Source organism: Ictalurus furcatus, chromosome 13 (assembly GCF_023375685.1).
Source record: "Ictalurus furcatus strain D&B chromosome 13, Billie_1.0, whole genome shotgun sequence".
Lineage (NCBI taxonomy): Eukaryota > Metazoa > Chordata > Actinopteri > Siluriformes > Ictaluridae > Ictalurus > Ictalurus furcatus.
Genome location: NC_071267.1, coordinates 28223019 through 28247257, shown reverse-complemented (window position 1 = coordinate 28247257; position 24239 = coordinate 28223019). Strand labels below are relative to the sequence as shown.

Below are 24239 nucleotides of genomic sequence, written 5' to 3'. Positions count from 1 at the left end.
GTTACTGTTACTCACACCTGTTACTGTTACTGTTACTCACTCCTGTTATTACAGTTACTGTTAGTGTTACTCACACCTGTTACTGTTACTGTTACTCACTCCTGTTATTACTGTTACTGTTAGTGTTACTCACTCCTGTTACTGTTACTCACTCCTGTTACTGTTACTGTTACTCACTCCTGTTATTACAGTTACTGTTAGTGTTACTCACTCCTGTTACTGTTACTCACTCCTGTTACTGTTACTGTTACTCACTCCTGTTATTACTGTTACTGTTAGTGTTACTCACTCCTGTTACTGTTACTCACACCTGTTACTGTTACTGTTACTCACTCCTGTTATTACTGTTACTGTTACTGTTACTCACTCCTGTTACTGTTACTCACTCCTGTTACTGTTACTGTTACTCACTCCTGTTATTACAGTTACTGTTAGTGTTACTCACTCCTGTTACTGTTACTCACACCTGTTACTGTTACTGTTACTCACTCCTGTTATTACTGTTACTGTTAGTGTTACTCACTCCTGTTACTGTTACTCACACCTGTTACTGTTACTGTTACTCACTCCTGTTATTACTGTTACTGTTAGTGTTACTCACTCCTGTTACTGTTACTCACTCCTGTTACTGTTACTCACTCCTGTTACTGTTATCTCCATATTACCTCCAACTCACTGTAAAGAATGTGTGTGTTTCTGCACCAGCTGATTTCAGAACATAGCAGAACATAGTAATGTTCTCTACTCGCAGGTCTATCGTTAGAGAATCTTCACTGTATAATCTGACATGAAGACACACCCTATCACACAGTCTGTTATAGAATTCACAACACAGTTTATGTGATAAGGAACAATATTAAACCACAGCTGAAATCACACAGAGTAAATCCGGATGAAATTGTACGCAGATGAATATATTGCTGAAATATTGCTGCACACTGATATTTATTATCCATATATGTTCTGTTTCAGTCGTGCAAATGATTCTATCTTCATCTACTTATTGGACCACGGAGGCCACGGAGTCTTTCAGTTTCCTAATTCTACAGTAAGTACAGTCAGTTTTAGTAATGTCTGTCTTCGAAATATAACTGCGGTTTAATTTAAAATTGCAGAAACAAAGTTCCATTAAGAGCTCTTCAATACAATAGTAATGAACTTTACAGTCGATTGTATTAATGCTGTACTCAGGAGATAAAGATCATTGTTTGATCATTTGCTCAGATTATTTGCTTTAACATTATTACTTTAAACTAGGGCTATACAAATCTGCAAAACCAACATAATTTTCAAAAGAATTGGGTTCAGATTAGAAGAACACTGGGAACAACAGGTCTCATATATTCACATATATTTAAGTAAGTAGATCTACCTATCTATTTATCTATATATTTATATGTAAGAGTCCTACACATTTATAGAACTATACTGTATTTATTACATTATAGCTCTGTTCTTACATGTTAGATCATAGACCCACTAGAGAATCTCTCTCTCTCTCTCTCTCTCTCTCTCTCTCTCTCTCTCTGTCTAATTGTATTAGTTAGAACTCTGGAAAAATGTATTGACGTATTAATGTGAAACTGAACGTAATGGAGGAGGTATATAAATCCATCTTCTAGACGGTGCATTAGACCTGAAAGCATCACAAGAGAAGGTAAGAATCTGAACATGCTGCTGCTTTAAATGTCATAATGATTTCAGACTGAATTCTTTATGAATCAAATGCATGTGTAACTTATCAGGCTACTTTAAGTGAAATTTCTTCTCTCACAATTTTCATATTTTTTCCTTCAATGTAATGGGTTTTTCACGTAATTATGTAAGTTATACACTGTTTATTAAACACCAGTTTATTAGGAGCAGGAAATGTAATAAACTAGCGTCCTAGTGCATTGCCTTCTGTATTATAAGGCCTTGGAAAAACACAATCTACAACTATCATGAAGCCATAAAAAAGTTGCTTTTCATAAAACTGTGTCTTTGGAAATGCATTGTCTAATACTAACAACAAAGACATTAATATGTATGTCTCTCTCTCTCTCTCTCTCTCTCATTTGTTTTCCAGTCCTTTTTTATTTGACTATTTACCCAAGATGAATCTTACCGTAGGAGAAGGTAAGCCATCCACAATCAATACTGCATTTTGCCTTCATGGATCCAGCACTAACTAAAAGTTTCATTAGAACACGAGTGAAGCAGAGCTTTAAAGGAATAATATTATATGCTGATTTCCACTCTGATCTCTGAACTGCAGCAGAGGGCATCGTGAACGTGATCGATAACTACGACAGACCAGGAATGGCATATGCTGAAGGACCGTATGCTGGCACGGACACGTACGCGTATGCTTTCGAAGGCAAACCTGGAAAGCGTGTTCCTAAAGCCGGAGCTGTAGCCGAGGCCGGTGTAGGACGAGCTGGAGCAGCGTGGAGCGTCTTTTCAGCTGAAGCTAAAGGTCCAAATGCTTCTGCCAAGGCTGAGGCTAACATTCTGGAAGCAGGAGCCATAGCTCGAGCTGAGATCGGAAGTGTATCAGCTGCAGCTGGTCCACTGAAAGTGAAGCTGGGACTGGGGGTTGAAACTGGGGTCAAAATTAGTCTCATTAAAGCGGAGATAAAGGTTCTTGGCACTGGGCTCACATTAGGTAAAGAAATGGGAATTTCTGTTTTTGGAAGTGAATTGAAATTTAAACTAATTTGATCATATTTAAAAAGAAATGTTTGTTCTGTTAACTGATTAATCTTCTGTATAATATTTTTACAGTGATAAGATGCTTAATGCTTCCTCAGACTATGAATTCTAGCACTTACCATAATCCTCATGTTTAGTGTTAAGTCACAGCTCTGTCTGGCATTTCTACAATCAGAAACCCGTCATATTACTGACGATAGAAATGAAATAAAATAAAATAAAATACTATACAATGCTTCCCATGCTTTATCTTTCCACACAGAGAACACTTCACACACAGTATTATTTTAATAATCATGACATTTGTCTATTCTAACTTTCTTTTCAAAGAATTTGAGTCTCGTGATGTTTTTATCTGATGTGTGCGTAACTCTGACGTGATTTCTGGAAGTTGTGAATATCGATGTGAACAATATCAGTATTAAATCCTCACCGCGTAACTCAACTCGACCTTAAAGAGAGGAGGAAATTCACTGAACTTACTGTGGAATGAGGAAATCCAAAGATTCCATGAGCTCCATGGTCCGATAAGTAGATGAAGATAGAATCGTTTTTATCACTAAACGGAAACGTGATGAAATAAACATAACGATGCTTACAGATATCTTACATGATAATGAAACTTGATTATTTTCCCATAACAGCATGTCCATAAGACTTAATTCATACCACAGCAATTTTCATTTATTACATTGCAACACTTTTTACACCTTTCTCTACACATTTCTTTTCATAATTTAATGTTTTGGAACATCCTGAGATTAAGTCGTTCCCTTACCAGCCTCTTTTTTCACTCTATTGAAGTTAATAAGGCAAAGTGTAAACTCCCTTGCCCTGATGTGACAAAAACACTAAAGTTACAGCTTTACCTCTGACCATTACAAAGCACTGACACTGAAGACTCCGTCCAAAAATGTTACATAAACATCCGTTTATCTGTTTTTCACCTCAGACAAATTGCCAGACTGCGTCCCATTCTGAGCACACAGCTAGAGCAGAGGTCCAGTGCACAGTATGATGACGTGGTCAAGACGCTAGCATCGGCATAGTAACCCTCGTCAAGTTACTTAGACAAATAACTACAGAATTAGTACCTCACAAAATAAACCCAGTAATAACAGGGCGCATCAGCTAGCCTACCTATATTTAAATTTAAATCTTGAATGTAGTTAATTTGTCTAGAAATAGGTTTAATAACTTCTATTACTTTTTTTAAAACTTTCTTTAAAATTAATTTTAAATGTTCCTATTATTAAACTTTAAAAAAAAAAAATCAGCTCTTCTTAAGCACTGTGTATTTGCTTCAGAAATGACAAATGTTTATTTTTTCGATATGGTGAGTGTCACAATTCGAGGTTGAGCCAGAAGCAGGTGCAGATAATGACTTTTATTGAAGGAAACGTACTAAGAAACGAATACACTATGACAACTTGGAAACACACTGTGGCAAGAAACAAACACCGAGACATAAACAACGTGAGTCTTAGACAACGAAAGACAAGCTAATGGTGCAGACAAGGACTATATATACACATGAGTGCTCATTAACCAAAACATGAATCAGGTGCAGGTGGTCATGTGACAACTAGAGCAATGCAGTGGCTGATGGGAAGTGGAGTCCAGAGTTTCCCGATACGTGACAGTGAGGACATGTCACAGTATCAGTCTTTTTAAAAACAGCAATTTTTAATTTCCTACTTTTTTTGACAAAAAGTCATCCTGAGTAAAATATTTTATTGCAACCAAAATCATATCACAAAGCCTGACAAAGACTATGATAAAGCACCAACAAAGGCAAACATGTGTTTTTATTTGTTGAATTATTATATTTAGATAACAATGTGTAGCATATGTGTAATAATTAGATTTAAAAAAAATTCTATATCTTCTACATCTACTGTATTTCTATTTCTAAAACCAAAGGGGCGCCCTGTGACTGCTTTATACATAAACCTTTCCCCAGATGATTGTAAAGCATGCATTTTCCATATTTATTTCATTATTGTTTCACAATTACTTTTCTCTGGTCAGTAATAATGTTCTCTGGGCTTCAAAGCTCTGCATATAAAGCATAACATTTATATATAAAGCATAATGAGCTAAAGTTAAAATAAAAGAAGGAATATAATACGCAAAGAATATTTCATTAAAAAAACCTACAAATTGACGTGTACAGGTACTGACAGTAAGAGCTCTGTTTTATCTTTAATTTTAATAAAATGTTAATCCACTACATCGTACAACAGCAGTGTATGGCTGTTCCAGTCCTGACCACCAGAGGGCACAATCTCCTGAGTTTTCGAAAACAAAAACACCATATGCAGTACAAGACCGGTTATCCAATCTGCATCACAAAAACAGATTTTGTGAAAGCTTGCAGAAAAATATCATGCATTGCACATTCTATGTTGAGGAAGATGAATGAATGAATGAATGAATCATCTTGTGTTTAAAGTTTGGTACGAAGCTAAACTGAGCGTTTCTGTTACAGGCCGACGTGTGCCACGCTTACCAGGTCGTGCGCAAGAACGGGATTCCAGATGAACAGATTGTGGTGATGATGTATGATGATATTGCTTATAATGAAGAGTGAGTATTATAGATTAGAAGTAGAAGTAAAGATTTTCACATACATTACATGGTCATTCTGTTGGGTCATGTGCAGTCACGGGGAAAAAAGAAAGTACACCCTTCTTAAATTCTACCTTTTACCTACAGCACACCAAGACATGGCTCTGCTTGGGACATTCAGCCCAGGGGGTCGGGGCCGCCAATGAAATGGGATGACTCATGGCACTCCGGGAGGAGTGCCTTTGGGGGGGGGCGTTCTGTCATGATTCCCTCTTGAAGCAGCGTGCTCTAAGCGCGAATGCGCGAGCACCTGCTTTTCCATTGTTGACAGTAGTGACATCTGTTTTGTTTATGTTTCTGTCATGTCTCCTCCCTGTTCTGTCATTGGCTGGGATTTCACGTGTGTCTGTATTGCCCTCAGCTGCTAGCAGTTTAGACACTGATCATGTCCGTATTTATACCGCGCGCCTCCCAGCACACAACGTGGAAGATTATCGTAGAGTTAGATTAGTTCGTTTAGTAGTCATAGTCATGGTCCATGTTTAGAGTTAGTTCACGCTGGATTATCCGCTCCCAGTTCCTCGTCATAGTTCATGTTTCTCGTTTTGTTTATCGACCCTGTTTTCCGTGACCACGACCTTGATTCATGTTTAACCCTGTGTATGCCTGTTTGCCGATCGCCTGACCTTCGCCTGTTGTGGATTACGTTTTTGTATCACATTTTGGATTTGTCTGCCTGTCTCTCTTTTAGAATAAACAACTGTTCATACTGCACTTGCATCCGTCCTATCTCCGCTCCGTCACGATACGTGACAGTCATATCATGATGGGTGACGGCCAGTTAGTGAATAAAATGAAGCATTACCTTTAAAAAGAATTGAAATCCTTTCCAGGATAGATCATTTTTAAACAATGGAACACAAATACAAATTCATTACAGGTTTTGTTCTACAGCGAAACAAATGATTTACCGTTGCGAAGGTTGTATGATCAACCGAAAATATTATTCAACAGCAGCGTTTAAATGCGTACAGTGTGTCTGTTTAAAAATGTCTATTTCATTCTTTCTTTCTCTACATTATTTAGAACATACGTAAAGTAATGCTGAGTGAATTTCTTGACGAATCACCCGACTCTGTGAGGGGAGCGTGGCCAGGCCAGCCTACGAACTTCCGAGTGTCTGATGTGGTAGACGCTACAGAAGTTCCACTGCTAATCCAAGAAAACAGGATTAAAAATGAACAGAACCTAATAAAAAGACAGGCCCTGGAAAGACAATATGATGCGCTTAAAAGAGTGAGTACGCCACTTCCACTGCACTGCGTTATTTACAGTCCTTATTCCTGAACAGAAATATGCAGTCAATATGCTTGTAATGTAATATGTAAGAAATACTGTGTTGCTGTGATAGTGAAATAGTTCATTTAATTTTATTCAGTTTTATTTGTATAGAGCAGGGGAGTCTAACCTTATCCGGAAAGGGCCGGTGTGGTGCAGCTTTTCACTCCATCCAAGCAGGAGCCACACCTGATTCCACCTGTTTAATCAGCTGTTCTTGGCTTTCAGTAGACTCAGGTGTGGCTTCTGATTGGTTGGAATGAAAACCTGCACCACACCGGAACTTTCCAGATTTCTTTCAGCTTTTTGGCCGAAATAATTTTCTGCGACCTCAAGCCTTGACCACCAAACATTTTTTTCAAATTCTAGATTTATAATATAGGACTACTGTAACATCTGAACATGTTATTGTGTCAGTAACATGTGTACAGTATGTGCATCGTATGAGACTAAAGAAAATTCCTTGGCTTTACAGTCTAGTGGGAAAAATAAACTTTTTTAAAAAAGTCAGGAAGTGTTTGAAAGGGTGCATCTTTTTGAGTGTCTGTGCAGAAGCAGTGACTGTGTGAGTGGCATTATTCACACACACACACACAGCATATCTGATGTACATCTGGAGGAATAAAAATCACATCCACTATAACTGAAACATCAGAGGCAAAGTATCCCAGTCTGTCAGGTGTCCAAGTCAAACTGCAAAATGTTTAGTGATTTCATGCACAGTGGCATTAAGCACTTTGTTGAGCTTGGTCTCTCTCTTTAAAACTGGCCTGACCTCTGCTGGCAGGGAGAGGAAATGTCCAGAATCCTCACTAAAATATTTGTATATTTTTGCGCAGAAATTCTATTCGTGGGAACATAATCAACGTACCAGATGGCCCAAATGTTTATCCTGTGATTGGATTTATTTGTGGTTTTTTTTTTTTTTTTTAAGTAGAATTAATACTTTTGAACTGTCCATTATCAGGAGGTATCAGCTGAAAGCTTTCTGGCTGTACTGTGTGGAGATTCTTGAGATCTGCTGTGAAGAAAACTAGACCAAAAAAAGCAATACAAAAGGTGGAAACCATCTCTATAAACTTTATTCATCAATTCCACGTCTAATTCAGATGACCTTTTAGTCTATATTCTATTCTAAGGTGTTCAATCAGGAACAGTAATGAGTTTTTCCCTATACATGACTCTGTTGAATTCTAGATTCTGATTGGTCAGAAGGTGTTGATTAAATTTCTATAACAGCAACTCTGACAGTAGCGCAGCTGCAAATCACAGGTTTATATTAATGCACTCGTTCTTATAAGTTACTGTTTCTTTAGCACGTTTAATTGGACTTTTACAGGGAACACTCTATATAAAGTGATTTAACATTTATGGAAGGAGTCTCCAGTGTGAGGACAGATGAACTGATGGTTTACGGTTTCTCAGTAACATGACAAGCTGCGATTTTTGTCTTACTGACTTCAGAAGAGAGAATAAACAGATGCTGGTGAGGGAATGGCTGTTTACAGCCATTTTTACATTACACCTGTGATGTGCAGCTGCACTACTGTACTGTCAGCGCTGCTGTTATAGAAGACTTTTGACCAATCCAGGGCTATGATATAAACTATGATAACACGATGTGCGGCCTCTTCTAGATACACTGCATCATTTTTCCTCCCGATCTCCCTTATTTATAAAATGTTTAGATTATTTGTGTGTCTTTATATTTCCTGATCTCATAATCAGAATCTTTTGTACAACCAGGTCATTTATTTGGAAGCGTGTCATTCTGGATCAATGCTCCATACAGACTCTTCATCACTGGTGTCAAGGCTCAATGCTTGGTCCTCTTCTTTTCTAACTCTATACCTGCATGTCACCTGTCAGTGGTTTCAATGTTACGGCTGAACGAGTTATAACACTTGTATAAATCATCTGTGTAGCACAGTGTTGTCTAAATATACTGATTCAACAAATAAACTTTTGTTTCTCTCCAAGTTCTTTATTGAGGTATTCTACAGGCTTTGGTATTGTGTGACTTTAGTTAGTTAAGGTTGGTAAAAATTTTTTTTTAACAAAACTAAAATAAAAAAATAAGAATAATAAAAATATTGCTTTTAAAAGATGATCTAATCGAAATCCTCATATTATTGAAAGAGAACGTGTCAAAGAAAACGATCGTGGTGTCGAGTTCTTCAGAAAGTGATCTCCTGGCTCGCGTGAGTGATGGCTTCAGTGATGCTGATGGAAACAAACAAATTAGAAATACAATGAGAACCGACTGGACGTGTTTAATTCCAGAACAAACACTGAAAAAGTGAAACTAATCCCATACCTCTCAACCTCCAACCCACACTCACACAGATTCACTAAAACCTGCAGGTGTGCACGAGTGACAACAAACTGCACAGAGAGAGAGAGAGAGAGAGAGAGAGGGAGAGAGAGAGAGAGATAGAGATAGAGAGAGAGACAGAGAGAGAGAGAGATGGAGAGATACAGGGAGACAGAGAGAGACAGAGACGGAGAGAGAGAGAGAGAGATTAAGTTAGTATGATCTACATAACTATATATATAAAGCTCATTGAGGTTCACACACCAACAAATTTGAAACTTGATCATTAATAATAATTATTCATGTTAATGGAGTAATAAACTAAGAGCTGTTTGACACGCCTCGCTCAGACTCTTGGACGCGAGCGTGATCGCCGTGTTCTCACCTGCTCACTCTGTGTTCGTTTACAGAGCGCTGCTGCTGTGTGTTTTTTCTAGAATTCGACTGTTACCCATTTACATAAAATAGACATCGAATATGTATGCCTTTATAACGTGCTAAAGAAATGAAATATATATATATATATATATATATATATATATATATATATATATATATATATATATATATATATATATATATATTTAAATGTGTTAAATGTTAGCAACCTTATCAACATAGTTCAATCTCAGAAACAGCAAGTTATTAATGTGCAAAACCAAGTGTTTTATAGCACAGCAATTAGCCAATAATTACAATTTTTAATAAACATCATACTTTTTATCTTGTTGCACATGGCTGAAACAAGTTAGTTCCTGTCCTCACTTACATTATAGCAGCTGTAAACAGCCATTCCTTCACCAGCATCTGTTTATTCTCTCTTCTGAAGTTAATAAGACAAAAATCGCAGCTTGTCATGTTACTGAGAAACCGTAAACCATCAGTTCATCTGTCCTCACACTGGAGACTCCTTCCATAAATGTTAAATCACTTTATATAGAGTGTTCCCTGTAAAAGTCCCATTAAACGTGCTAAAGAAACAGTAACTTATAAGAACGAGTGCATTAATATAAACCTGTGATTTGCAGCTGCGCTACTGTCAGAGTTGCTGTTATAGAAATTTAATCAACACCTTCTGACCAATCAGAATCTAGAATTCAACAGAGTCATGTATAGGGAAAAACTCATTACTGTTCCTGATTGAACACCTTAGAATAGAATATAGACTAAAAGGTCATCTGAATTAGACATGGAATTGATGAATAAAGTTTATAGAGATGGTTTCCACCTTTTGTATTGCTTTTTTTGGTCTAGTTTTCTTCACAGGAGATCTCCAGAATCTCCACACAGTACAGCCAGAAAGCTTTCAGCTGATACCTCCTGATAATGGACAGTTCAAAAGTATTAATTCTACTAAAAAAAAAACAAAAAAAAAAAACATAAATAAATCCAATCACAGGATAAACATTTGGGCCATCTGGTACGTTGATTATGTTCCCACGAATAGAATTTCTGCGCAAAAATATACAAATATTTTAGTGAGGATTCTGGACATTTCCTCTCCCTGCCAGCAGAGGTCAGGCAAGTTTTAAAGAGAGAGACCAAGCTCAACAAAGTGCTTAATGCCACTGTGCATGAAATCACTAAACATTTTGCAGTTTGACTTGGACACCTGACAGACTGGGATACTTTGCCTCTGATGTTTCAGTTATAGTGGATGTGATTTTTATTCCTCCAGATGTACATCAGATATGCTGTGTGTGTGTGTGTGTGTGTGTGTGTGTGTGTGTGTGTGTGTGAATAATGCCACTCACGCAGTCACTGCTTCTGCACAGACACTCAAAAAGATGCACCCTTTCAAACACTTCCTGACTTTTTTTTAAAAAAGTTCACTTTTCCCACTAGACTGTAAAGCCAAGGAATTTTCTTTAGTCTCATACGATGCACATACTGTACACATGTTACTGACACAATAACATGTTCAGATGTTACAGTAGTCCTATATTATAAATCTAGAATTTGAAAAAAATGTTTGGTGGTCAAGGCTTGAGGTCGCAGAAAATTATTTCGGCCAAAAAGCTGAAAGAAATCTGGAAAGTTCCGGTGTGGTGCAGGTTTTCATTCCAACCAATCAGAAGCCACACCTGAGTCTACTGAAAGCCAAGAACAGCTGATTAAACAGGTGGAATCAGGTGTGGCTCCTGCTTGGATGGAGTGAAAAGCTGCACCACACCGGCCCTTTCCGGATAAGATTGGACTCCCCTGCTCTATACAAATAAAACTGAATAAAATTAAATGAACTATTTCACTATCACAGCAACACAGTATTTATTACATATTACATTACAAGCATATTGACTGCATATTTCTGTTCAGGAATAAGGACTGTAAATAACGCAGTGCAGTGGGAGTGGCGTACTCACTCTTTTAAGATCATCATATTGTCTTTCCAGGGCCTGTCTCTTTTCCGGGTCCTGTTCGTTTTTAATCCTGTTTTCTTGGATTATCAGTGGAACTTCTGTAGTGTCCACCACATCGGACACTTGAACGTTCAGGATCTGGGACGTGTAGGTCTCGCTGACAAAGCGAGGGGAATCTCCAAAAAATTCACTCAACATTACCTTCAGCATTCCCTAAATAACGTAGAGGAAAGAAGAATAAACATGACATCACACTAGAGGAAACACTCGAAGCATTTAAACATTGCTGTGTGTTGTACCTTGTCCCCATAGTTACATGGCGTCTCAGTCACTCCTGCCTTCCTCGCGTCTTTACTCACGTGTTTCTGCAGGTAGGAAAACTGCTCTCCAAACGACGTCACTGTAAGTTTTACCTTCAGAGTGAAGTGAAGAAAAACAGGAAAGAATGAATGCTGTCTAATTCAGATACTTTACTAATATGGAAGAAATCAAAGTACACCTTTGTGGTGTAAAAAACACTTCATTAAAGAATTAATTCCTGGAAATAACTCCATAAACACTGACCGTGTCCATGTGCTGCAGCCAGTTAAAGGTGAAGATATCAGAAAGAAAGGTATTTCTTTTCTTGTCGAAGAAACAAGCGTAGGTATATTCATCAGGACTGCACGAAGAAACTGCATACACTGAAACAAAAGGATAAAAGCCTTTCAGACACGTGAGAAGAACGTTCCTGAACGTGTCCGAACTATGACTTTTCAGTAAAGAGATACCGTTGCTGTCAGACAGCTGATCCAGCATTGATCCAGAATGACACGCTTCCAAATAAATGACCATCTGCAAACATCCAGCAGGTTTACAGAGGATCAGCAAAACACACACACACACAAACAAATGTAAACACACACACACACACACGAGAAAATATAAGCATTTTGACATATTCACAGTTTATAAATGAGAGAGCTATGGAGGGAAAATGTATACAGAACAGGTCCTGGTCACGTCAACGCTGGAATACAACTCCCAGACTACAACATGGACTACAAACATGGCCGCCAAGGACTACAGCACCTGAGATGGAAGAAAGAGCTGTTTTGAAACAGATTACAGTCGAATTACCGTACAGCCTGCTGAGGAAAGTTTAACAGCTACCCCGTCTACATTAAGTGAAAAGGGGGACAACTCTGATACTGTGGATTTTGGGCCAGCAGGTACAAAGTCACTGTAGTAGTAGTTGTGGTAGTTTTGGTGCTAAAATCGGTCTGAAAATGTCGATAATGGAAATAAAATGAAGATGGCTGTGAATGATCTGAACATGATCTGAAAACTGTTGACATTTTAACATGAAGTGTAACTATAAACTGATAATAAGTATGACATAAGAGGAAGAAAACATTTAAGGGCAGGACTGTCCTCAGCAGCAGAACCGTCCCCTCGACCTCGTCCCCGCCCCTCGACTAGCGCCGCTCTTCCTCTCTCCTCCTGCACCTTTCCATGTCAGATTATTGTATTCCTGTTTTGCACCGTGTTCTTTAACGCACTTTACATGTAGCTGTCAGTCTTTATTGTTGTGATTCAGGAGCATCATGTTCTTCTCACTCTTTCTGTTATTGTAATATATTCGAATTAAACCCACTTCAGCTTTTACTCCAGAACAAGACTCCTTTATTTCTGCCGAGGATCAACAGCAGCACGGAATGTAATAAAATAAGAGGATTTTAGATTTTCGGAAACACTTCACACCAGTTACAGTAAAGAGGTCAGGGGGTGAAAGAGAAAGCGCGCTGTGAACATTTTAAACACGTTTCTTCCTCCATTCATTCATTCATTCATTATTTAATGACCCAAGCCAGTTGTGAAACTGCTGCTATTTGAAATCTAATTGTAGTAATAATCACTAGTGTAATATACTAATACAGAACTTTCAGCATGAGATAGTTTTGCTTATTAAATATAACTTTGCTTATTAAATGTAGCTTCTTCATCGTCTTTTACGCCCCCCCCCCCCCTCAAGTTCTAACATCCAACAATGAAATATATATATATATAATGAAATAAAATGCATGACTTTGAAATAACTATTTGAACATTTCCCATAACGGTCACAACAGGAAGTGGTTCAGGAACTGTGTAGTTCTCCTTTCAGAAAGTTGGGGGGAATGGGGTGGAGGAGAGAGGGAGGGGGAGGGGGTTGGGGGGGCGGGGACAGGGCAGTGGGAGAGGGATGGGGGGTTTGTATCCTTATCAGTTTTCAGGTCCATAGTTTTTATTGTTATAAAATGTTATTTTACATGTTATTTACACTTTAATAGTGTACATGTCTTTTTGGGGTTTTTTAAACGATCATTTGATAATGGATCTCTATTTTAGATACCTGTGTGCTAGAACTTGGACCCCTGGAATGAACTTCTGGGTTGTTTTTGTGTGTGTGTGTGTGTGTGTGTGTGTGTGTGTGTGTGTGTTCTCACCTGTAACAGACAGGTAACTCTCAGATCACAAGAGAAATGGCACGTGTTCATTTTAATAGAACTCAGACTTATTTATTTATCCCTGTAGGAGGTTTAAGTGTTTTTGTTTTGTTTTTAAAAGTTTGATGGCAAATTGTTCAAAAAGCAAAGTTATTTCTTAAATAAAACAAGAAATTAAAAAAAGTAAAAAAACACAAACAAACTGAAAAAGCATCTAAAATACTACTGACGTACCTGGGTCACTTAATCACATGCAAGGAGCAGGAATCAGTATTGCTTCTAAATATTTTTCAGAAACAAAGCTGCATATATTGATATTAATAACCTGTACCTGGGCACATGCATTATTTATTTTATTGTTCCTTATACACTGACATATATAAGCTGACTGAGTGATTAGTCATACATTCATCTACTGACTACATGATTAAATTATCCAACATTCCCCGATGGTTAATATTTCAACATTTTCTTCAGTACATATATTTCCTATCAGGTTATTCACATAAAATTTTCACCAGACATCAGTATTAACTCAAGAAATCGAGAAAGAAACAAGATTATGAAGTCATTGAATAATGTCATATGATGACATGGTGTGTGTTGAAATGTAATGCTGGTGAACCGAGGAAGCCACGTGGATGAGTGGTGAAATATCCTGATCTACAGAGGAACACATCCATTTGTCTGGAACGTCTTTGTAGATAAATACTACCATGAGCTGGATAACTGAGAATTTTCACTCACATTTGAAATTTTCAAATTATGTTGTTAATGCATCAAGAACTATGTAATATACTGTGATCATATCATATTGTGATATAATTGCAAACCCTGATACCTCAAATGAACAAATATAGTGATAAACATTGACGAAATCTGTTTGGTAATGTTATTATAATGATTTTATCATGTCTAAATATGATTTCAAAATAAAAACCTGTGAAAAGAACTATCATCGAGCAGAATGAGCAAAGCGTGGTCCTCTGCTGCCATCTAGTGGCTATAACGGCAATTTTAGTGACTTTACTGTAAGAATAGTCATTTTCCACCTTTTTAACTGTTATAGAGAGAACTATTGTCTGATCTACATAAAATGTTGTGTGCTTGTTCAGAGTCATAGGTCACATGAGCTTACCTACTTTCCAGAGGATCTAAGCATTCCTTGAGGAGTTCTTGAGTAACCCTGACCCTAGGCTTTTGGGAACACTCACTCAAGCCCACATTTTAAGGCCTTTAAGCACATGTCTAAAAAGGTATTATGTATTCTTCACAAGCCTGTAGCCACCTAGATCAGAGAAGGAAAAGACAAGGTACAGCCCATACAGGCAATTTACTAAAGGAAATAAATGCTTTTTAAAAAGCTTTTTAAGAGTTATAGCGCCAGCTATTGTCCACTCTCCATAAAATTATATGTTGCACGTGCTCACCTAGTTTCGTGAAGTTTTGACTTTATGTTTAGGATTTAAAGGCTTTTGAGTATACTTTGAGAAGCTCATTTTTTAAAAATGACCCTGTTATAGTTATCCAAAGGGTAAACATCCACAATTGGTTTATAATTATTGATTTAGAGAGTATAGGGAATTGTACTGCAGTGGTTTTATTGAGGTTGAGCCAAAAACCTAGGACTAGTTTGCAAACTGGTTTTGGAAATAATCTCAAATATTTAACGAACAATTTGATTGACAGCAGTAGTCCTAGAGGCAAAGTTGTTCAGAATGATTAGATTTGATGTATGATACAAAGAATAAGTGTATATCTGAAACATTGAATGATATTCAGTCATTTACACACCATTTATACAGCCATTTTCAAGTTAAAAAAAGCTATTATAGCGCCACCAAGTGGCCAAACTCCTCAATTGTTGACATTTGTGCCCTTAGACAGAGACCCTACACAAGCTTACAAAGTTTAGTCAAAATTTTTCATTCCGCCAGAATGAATCTTACTCAACCCCGCCCCTTTCCTAAAAGGGCAACTTACAAAGCGTATATATATATATATATATATATATATATATATATATATATATATATATATATATATATATATATATATATATATGTGTGTGTGTGTGTGTGTGTGTGTGTGTGTGTGTGTGTGTGTGGATGTGGCTAGAAAAGTGCTGGTCAATATTTTCATTGCAAGTGCAATTCACTTCACAGCCAGCAGGAGGCACTAAAATCACAAAGATTACTCTCTCGAGCTGGGTGGGACTTAGTAAGTCCTAGAGGGGGAAATATATAGAAAATGTCTATGAAGTGTATTCAATGTGTACAACCAACATTTAGAGTTATTACTTAAGCATACTCGAATAATCAATATTAGTTAAAAAGCATAATCTCTATGTATAATCAATAGTTAGAAACTTGTTTGATCAAGTTATATTAAGTGTGTATTGATTTAGAAATTCTGTGTCTGACTGTACAAATATTACAATAATTGTTTTTTTCTGTACCAGCCTGTATCTTCCTCCACAGGAGCAAATAACTTTGAGGCCAGATACCAACTAACGAGCTAGGATGAGGCCTTAGAAGGGAGTGTTGGTCAAGGTCTGGGAGAAACAAAAAGACTCAGTCTGATTGAAACCTTTTTTTAAAAAGAAGAAACCATGTCCTCATGAAACCTTTTCAAGAAAAACAACTAACTGCGCATGCTCCACAAATTTAAGATAACACATAGACATGAATATTTAACTGTGGCAAAAAAGATTGGTCTGTTTTTAATGAGGAAAGGCAAAACCCCGCCTACAATGACTACGCTGTGGAGAAAGGTATAAAAAGTGCTGTGTGTGTTTGCATAATTTAGACTTTCTGCAGACTGTCACACTTTATTGTTTCAATAAAGTTTATTTACTTTTTGACATCTACTAACCCCTCTGTCTCTGAAGTTTTTGACTTAGGCTGGAAAGATTGTTTTCCACGACACTCATCAAAACGCACACTTGTGGTATTGGCTAATTTAAACTAGTCTCCCGGGAGAAGCATTACAGCACACATTACATTACATCAGGGAGGAGCTAAGAGCCTTCTCTCTGTATCTGCTCTGTTCAGGGAGGGGCCGAGAGCTGGAGATTTAACAATGTCACATAACTATGCGAATGTTTTTAGAACGTAAGACGAATGGAATTCAACATGTTTTACATATAAAATAGACAAACAAAACAAAATATTCCAGAAAGTCAGGCATCAGAAGTAGAGAGGTAGTGTTGGGAAAGAGAAAGGATTTTAAATGGAGGATGTGTTCTGGAGATTTTGGGCAAGCGAGTTCCATAACTTAGGGGCAGCTACGCTGAAGGATCGACCCCCAGCAGTGGAGAGACGCAGTTTAGGGACACAGAGAAGTCCTAGGTTTGATGAGTGAAGGGAGAATGTTGGTGTGTAAATGTGCAGTAAGTCACAAAGGTATTGGGGTTGGAGACCATTTAAGGCTTTGAAGGTGAGGAGCAGAAGTAAGCATCATTATTTATTTCATTACGTTTCCTTTTAGTGATAAAAACAATTCTAGGGTTATTCAATTTTATTTATTTTCTATTGTCAGTAATATGAAGGGTTTCTGATTGCAGTAATGCCAGACAGAGCTGTGACTTAACACTAAACATGAGGATTATGGTAAGTGCTAGAATTCATAGTCTGAGGAAGCATTAAGCATCTTATCACTGTAAAAATCTTACACAGAAGATTAATCAGTTAACAGAAAAAGAACTTCTTTTTAAATATGATCACATTACTGCACATTTCAATTCACTTCCCAAAACAGAAATTCCCATTTCTTCACCGAACGTGAGCCCAGTGCCAAGAACCTTTATCTCCGCTTTAATGGGACTAATTTTGACCCCAGTATCAACCCCCAGTCCCAGCTTCACTTTCACTGGACCAGCTGCAGCTGATACACTTCCGATCTCAGCTTTAGCCATGGCTCCTGCTTCCAGAATGTTAGCCTCAGCCTCGGCAGAAGCATTTGGACCTTTAGCTTCAGCTGAAAAGACGCTCCACGCTGCTCCAGCTCGTCCTACACCGGCCTCGGCTACGGCTCCGGCTTTAGGAACACGCTTTCCAGGTTTGCCTTCGAAAGCACACGTGTACGTGTCTGTGCCAGCATACGGTCCTTCAGCATAGGCATTTCCTGGTCTGTCGTAGTTATCGATCACGTTCATGATGCCCTCTGCTGCAGTTCAGAGATCAGAGTGGAAATCAGCATATAATATTATTCCTTTAAAGCTCTGCTTCACTCGTGTTCTAATGAAACTTTTAGTTAGTGCTGGATCCATGAAGGCAAAATGCAGTATTGATTGTGGATGGCTTACCTGCTTTTCCTTTATTTCTCATCTTGAGCAAATAGTCAAATAAAAAATGACTGGAAAACAAATGAGAGAGAGAGAGAGAGAGAGAGAGAGAGAGAGAGAGAGAGAGAAATACATATTAATGTCTTTGTTGTTAGTAGTAGACAATGCATTTCCAAAGACAGTTTCATGAAAAGCAACTTTTTAAACTTTTTTTTTTTAACTGGTAACTCAGTGTATAACTTACATAATTACGTGAAAAACCCATTACATTGAAGGAAAAAATGTGAAAATTGTGAGAGAAGAAATTTCACTTAAAGTAGCCTGATAAGTTACACATGCATTTGATTCATAAAGAATTCAGTCTGAAATCATTATGACATTTAAAGCAGCAGCATGTTCAGATTCTTACCTTCTCTTGTGATGCTTTCAGGTCTAATGCACCGTCTAGAAGATGGATTTATATACCGCCTCCATTACTTTCTGTTTCACATTCAGTCAATACATTTTTGCAGAGCGTTCTAACTAATACAATTAGAGAGAGAGAGAGCGAGAGAGAGGGGTGGGGGGGGGTCTATGATATAACATGTAAGAACAGAATTATAATTTAATAAAAACAGTATAGTTCTATAAATGTGTAGGATAGTAATATAAGATATATAAGAATATATTTATAAAATATGACACATTATGAGGAAGAAACATAAAATATTATTTAACAAGGTCTGCCGTTCAGCCCTCTTAAGTGTAAGACCATTATCAGTATTGTACAGCAGTTTCAGATGTCAGATATAAAACAACTTTTTGAGTCACAGTGCCAAACTACTGGCATTATATTTGGATCCTTCTTTTTCAGCATGAAGGACTGGCATTTATTTAATAGACAGATGGTACAGCCATATACTTGGTCAGAGGATTTAGGAATTTCTTTGAGAAAGGTTCATTGTTTTTGTTCTTTTATCATAGCTTCAGTTTGTATACTTACTTTGGTTAGTGACTTAAACTGTTTTATTAGGTACTGACAGATTTCATTAACAGGGAACGATGATAGGTGAAGATTAAGTTGGTATGCGTGTACAAAATAAAACTGTCTATATGTATATTTGTCTGCTATGTATCTGTTTAAACACTGCTGTAATGGCGATATAAAGAGAGAGAGATACCCATTTACTAATTCATAGAATCCCTTTCCACCTTTTCAAGTTCGTTATACATTTTTCTTTTCAAGCATCGTGTTCAGACATTGCAAATCATCAGTCTGAAGGTTAAGGGTTACTTAGATTTTTGCTTCTTCAGCATAAAAAAAGTCTAAACATTAATCTTATTATTAAACTCAGAAACAATATAACTGTCTGGTTGTGATCATAATAAAAGGCAACGTGAAAGGTGACTTAATTCCCAATGAGATTTCTCTATGTTCTATATGAACTTTCTACAGTATATGCCATTAAGTCCTAGTTTCCAGCCATCATTACAGCACGGGAGAGGAAATCTCGTTTATCAGATGTGTGACGTACGTCTAGACAATCTGATAACAAACTACACGCAACGTTTATGTTGAGAAAATTCAGCTTGATCTTTGTTCCCAAATAACATTGGATCAGATCTGAAGTCTGAAGAAAATTCTGTCTGACTTAATCTTAGTAACATAGTCACGGAGGGTGTATATATTTTTCCACACTACATGAAGTTTGGGGATCCTTATAGACTGTGGAACAGAAATGTACTCAGTGTGTCTCCACCGTTTTATTTCATATTGGAGTACAACCATTTTTCTTTTTTACCATTAAGGATGAAACACTTGTTTCTTTTAAATGTTTTTCTACCTCCTAACTAAACCCTCGGACTTAAGACACGATCTTTGGAGTTGTTGACGCCCTGCTCAGGGTTAAACAACAACGTCTTTACATTACCCTCATTAATAAATTGTCAAACTAACCTCTTGGTTTTTTTTTTTTTTTTTGAGCAAAAGTCAGATCCTCTCTCATTTCAACAGGTCCTCTTGTTGGTGAATACACAGCAATCATCTAGGGGTATTAGGATTTCTCGGAGCAGACATTGTAACAGATAGTTGCAGAGTTTCTTCTGTGTTTTAACTACGACGTCTTAACCATTATTTTAACACTGAGAGACACGACTCCCTTTAATTCGTTAATAAACACATTTGTAAGAATTCTGGTCAGCAAAACCCCCAAAAGAACACCTGTGTCTCTCTCTCTCTCACACACCCACCCCCGCACACCCACATGGTCATCAGAGGTCATAAATGTACTGCTGGGACATGGGATGTCAAAGCATAGACAAAAGCTTATGTATTTGGCGATAGTTCTGTGTAAGTATCCTCGTTGGCGAACCATTTTCTGAAATCTTGTTTATAGTTTAAACAAAATGCACGACTCTTTTAAAACAAGGGAACAAAAAAAGTTTTTTTTACCCTTAAAATAACCTGGTTAGAAGGTAGGATATGTAATACATATTTTCATTTTCTTCAGACATATTGTCACTTCAGTCTCCACAACGAATAACACTGATGGTTTTGACCTTTCTTTCAGTAAAAGAGAACAACGACATCATACAGCCTCGAAGGACTGTAGAAATGTTTTACACATCACAATGTTTTTCTCAACAACGTAGCCAATAAATAGTTCAATTATTTCACAAACCTCAGTCTGTTCATTTCTTGACAGAAGGATTACACATAGATCATACACATAGGGAGCTACACATGCATAACATGTCCACAATTCTAATACATCTACCACATTCAGTCAGCAGGTCTAGTATTTTCTGATAGATTAGTTACACAAACTGATAATTACCACAGAAGTAATTTCAGAAACAAAGATTCACTTAAACCACAAATGTACACATTGGTAGGGATCGTAAAACCCTGAAACACACGACTCGTCCCTTAATTCATTAACATTAACACACTGTAAGCATTCTGGTCAGCAAACCCCCAGGAAAGGTATAAAAAGTGCTGTGTGTGTCTCTCTCTCTCTAACACACCCACACACACGCACGCACACCCACACACCCACATACACACACACTTCAGACACTGTCACCAGAGCTCATAAATGTAAAATTTACACTATCTACAGAACTGTCACCCCGGGAAAACACGTGTAGGACAGTGTGTATAGGCCTACAAGACATCGCCCGGAAAATGTGTCTTCTAGTTTAAACAAAACTCTCGAGTACGTCACTCTGCCTTCCTGCTCAGCCGAGGATGTCGCTCTGCCCTCCAGTTCAGCCGGGGACGTCGCTCCGCTTTCATGCTCCGACGAGGACGTCGCCCTGCTTCCCTGCTCTGCTGAGTACAGCGCTCTGTTTCCCTGTTCAGCCGAGGATGTCGCTCTGCTTTCCTGCTACGCCGAGGACGTCGCTCTGCCTTCATGCTGCGCCGAGGACTTCGCTCAGCCTGCCTGCCCGGCTGTGGACGTCGCTCCGCTTACATGCTCCGCCGAGGACTTCGCTCAGCCTGTCTGCCCGGCTGTGGTTGTCGCTCTGCCTTCATGCTCCGCCGAGGACTTCGCTCAGCCTGCCTGCTTGGCTGTGGTCGTCGGTCCGCTTTCATGCTCCGCCGAGGACTTCGCTCAGCCTGTCTGCCCGGCTGTGGTCGTTACTCTGCCTCCCTGTTCAGCCAGGGACGTCGCTCCGCTTCCTTGTGCCGCCAAGAACACCGTGCGGTTTCCTGGCTCTACTTGGGACATTCAGCCCAGGGGGCTGGAGCTGCCAATGAAATGGGATGACTCATGGCACTCCAGGAGGAGTGCCTTTGGGGGGGGGGGTTCTGTCATGATTCCCCCTTGAAGCAGGGTGCTCTAAGTGCGAATGCGCGAGCACCTGCTTTTCCATTGTTGACAGTAGTGACAACTGGCCACGTGTGTTTTGTTTATGTTTCTGTCATGTCTCCTCCCTGTTCTGTTATTGGCTGGGATTTCACGTGTGTCTGTATTGCCCTCAGCTGCTAGCAGTTTAGACACTGATCATGTCCACATATATACCGCGCGGCTCCCAGCACACAACGCGGAAGATGATCGTAGAGTTAGATTAGTTTGTTTAGTAGTCATAGTCACGGTCCATGTTTAGAGTTAGTTCACGCTGGATTATCCGCTCCCAGTTCCTCGTCATAGTTCATGTTTCTCGTTTTGTTTATCGACCCTGTTTTCCGTGACCACGACCTTGATTCATGTTTAACCCTGTGTATGCCTGTTTGCCGATCGCCTGACCTTCGCCTGTTTTGGATTACGTTTTTGGATCACGTTTTGGATTTGTCCGCCTGTCTCTCTTTTAGAATAAACACTGTTCATACTGCACTTGCATCCGTCCTATCTCCGCTCCGTCACGATACGTGACACAGAGGAAACAGGATGAGACAGAATTAAAGGATATGATATAGTCTAATTATTATTATAGTGATAGTTTATAGTGATAGTCCACGGGCAGCGGTGGCTCAGTGGTTAAAGGCTCTGGGTGACTGATCAGAAGGTCAGGAGTTCAGGCCCCAGCACTGTCAAGATACCACTGTTGGGCCCTTGAGCAAGGCCCTTAACCCTCAACTGCTCAGATGTATAAATGAGATAAATGTAAGTCGCTCTGGATAAGGACGTCTGCCAAATGCTGTAAATGTAAATGTAGTGTCATAGAACATCGAACAAGGTCATTATACAAATCTAACACAGTTCACTTCATGTGCATAAGTGCAGTCCGCAATATACAACACCAGACACGAGCATATTTATCTTCCTGAGGGGTGAGAGGTACAGTAATGAGAGTAAAATACGCAGGACACGGCTGAAACAAACGAGACGAGTGAAACTAATTAGAGGAAGTGATCAGGATCAGTGATCAGTGATCACCTGCGCGTGATATTCTCTAATATCTAATTGGTTCTGTTTTCCAAAATATGAACAGATGAATAATTTACACGGTAAACGTGATAATGAGCGTTGTTCGAGTGCCAAGTACGCTTTTTTTAGGGCCTCTCGTTGTCCCAGTTCAGACACACACACCTCTAACACCTAGTGTTCATGATCAGCCATTACACAGGTTCCTACACACCGATTATGTCCAAGTGCACAGAGCACGCAAATGAGGAAATCGGTGGAATTTGATGAATAGCAGATTACTAAAATGTAAAAACAGTGGTAACAGGAAAAGGGTGTGTGTGTGTGTGTGTGTGTGTGTGTGTGTGTGTTTCTGTGTGTCCTTGCTTTCATTTTCTATCTCAGTAAATATGTTAAACTGCTGATTTATCTGAAACCCCCTATTTCTGTTTTCCTGTAAATAACTTGATGACAGGATATAAAATAAAAAGTGAAAGTTTATTGGTTATAAAAACCCCACCCCACTGGGTATAAATACCCCAACACACCCCTTCAGGACACTCGCTCACACTGACACTGAATTGAAGCAGCCATAGGAGAGAAAATCAAGGTAAGGCTAAAGAAGAAAAAAAAATCAAGGTGTTGGAATCACCGAGTCAAAGTCCAGACCTCAACCCCATTGAGATGCTGTGGTGGGATCTTAAGAGAACTGTGTATAAACGAATGATTTTAAATATCAGTGAACTGAAGCAATGCTATAAAGAAGAGTGGGCCAAAATGTCTCCAATGTTTCTGTGAGAGACTGATAAACTCCTACAGACATACTTTAATTTCTTGTTGCTAAAGGTGGTTCTACATGTTACTGAATTATAAGGTGTACTTTATGCAATTGGTTTACTTTTTGAGAAAGATCGTGACAATTGTGTTTTTTGTTGTCACTTAAGTTTATTTGTTTGTTTATAGAAGTTGGTGAGGACCACACAGTTGTAATTTAGGCCCTGATGAATAAAAACCATAAAATTGAAGGAGGGTGCAGGGACGTGCAGAAGGGGGCGCTCTGGGGGATCGAGCCCCTGCCCTTTTCCTAAACGATTTAAAAGCGCCCCTCTCGACATTAATTCATGAACAATTATATTACGTAAAAAGCGTTTGAATTCAAATGAACACAAGCGCGTGCACAAAACAGGAGCAAATTAATCACGAGAGAGTCGGAGGATGTTCCTATTTATTTGTCCGACTCGAGTATGCCGTCAGATAGTCTCGTTGTCATGACCCAGACGGGTACGCTGAGACCACGAGCTCTTCTGCGAAGCTTCTCGTAATATTAGCAGCATTTTATACGCTTATCGCCGCTAGTTTTCAAACTGATTGAGAGGAATG

The 24239-nt window shown here is 38.5% G+C and overlaps 2 protein-coding genes across 3 annotated transcripts; both read right to left on the bottom strand.

Moving 5' to 3' along the window:
- Positions 1-10908: 10908 nt before the first annotated feature.
- LOC128617112 (legumain-like) lies at positions 10909-12341 on the bottom strand. 2 transcript variants are annotated; one of them, XM_053640118.1, is made up of 4 exons: positions 12048-12341; positions 11842-11960; positions 11577-11690; positions 10909-11490 (listed from the first exon to the last, which is right to left on the bottom strand). In XM_053640118.1, the coding sequence occupies exons 1-4, from the start codon at positions 12214-12216 to the stop codon at positions 11230-11232; spliced, it is 663 nt and encodes a 220-aa protein (XP_053496093.1). In that variant the 5' UTR covers positions 12217-12341; the 3' UTR covers positions 10909-11229. The 2 variants fall into 2 exon arrangements, with proteins under 2 accessions (XP_053496093.1, XP_053496092.1); XM_053640117.1 differs by having other exon boundaries at positions 11842-12341.
- A 4856-nt stretch (positions 12342-17197) lies between these two features.
- On the bottom strand, positions 17198-18097 carry LOC128617115 (uncharacterized). Its single transcript, XM_053640122.1, has 2 exons — positions 18052-18097; positions 17198-17912 (listed from the first exon to the last, which is right to left on the bottom strand). The coding sequence occupies exons 1-2, from the start codon at positions 18071-18073 to the stop codon at positions 17467-17469; spliced, it is 468 nt and encodes a 155-aa protein (XP_053496097.1). The 5' UTR covers positions 18074-18097; the 3' UTR covers positions 17198-17466.
- Positions 18098-24239: the final 6142 nt, after the last annotated feature.

Excerpts from the sequence above, each read along its gene's own strand:
- LOC128617112 (XM_053640117.1), bottom strand. The coding sequence starts at position 12,216 with ATGTCAAAATGCTTATATTTTCTCGTGTGTGTGTGTGTGTGTTTACAT. Across the intron at positions 11,691-11,841 it reads GGCTGCAGCACATGGACACG|GTAAAACTTACAGTGACGTC; the intron begins GTCAGTGTTTAT and ends TTCACTCTGAAG. Across the intron at positions 11,491-11,576 it reads CATGTAACTATGGGGACAAG|GGAATGCTGAAGGTAATGTT; the intron begins GTACAACACACA and ends TACGTTATTTAG.
- LOC128617115 (XM_053640122.1), bottom strand. The coding sequence starts at position 18,073 with ATGAGAAATAAAGGAAAAGCAG. Across the intron at positions 17,913-18,051 it reads GAGAAATAAAGGAAAAGCAG|CAGAGGGCATCATGAACGTG; the intron begins GTAAGCCATCCA and ends TCTGAACTGCAG.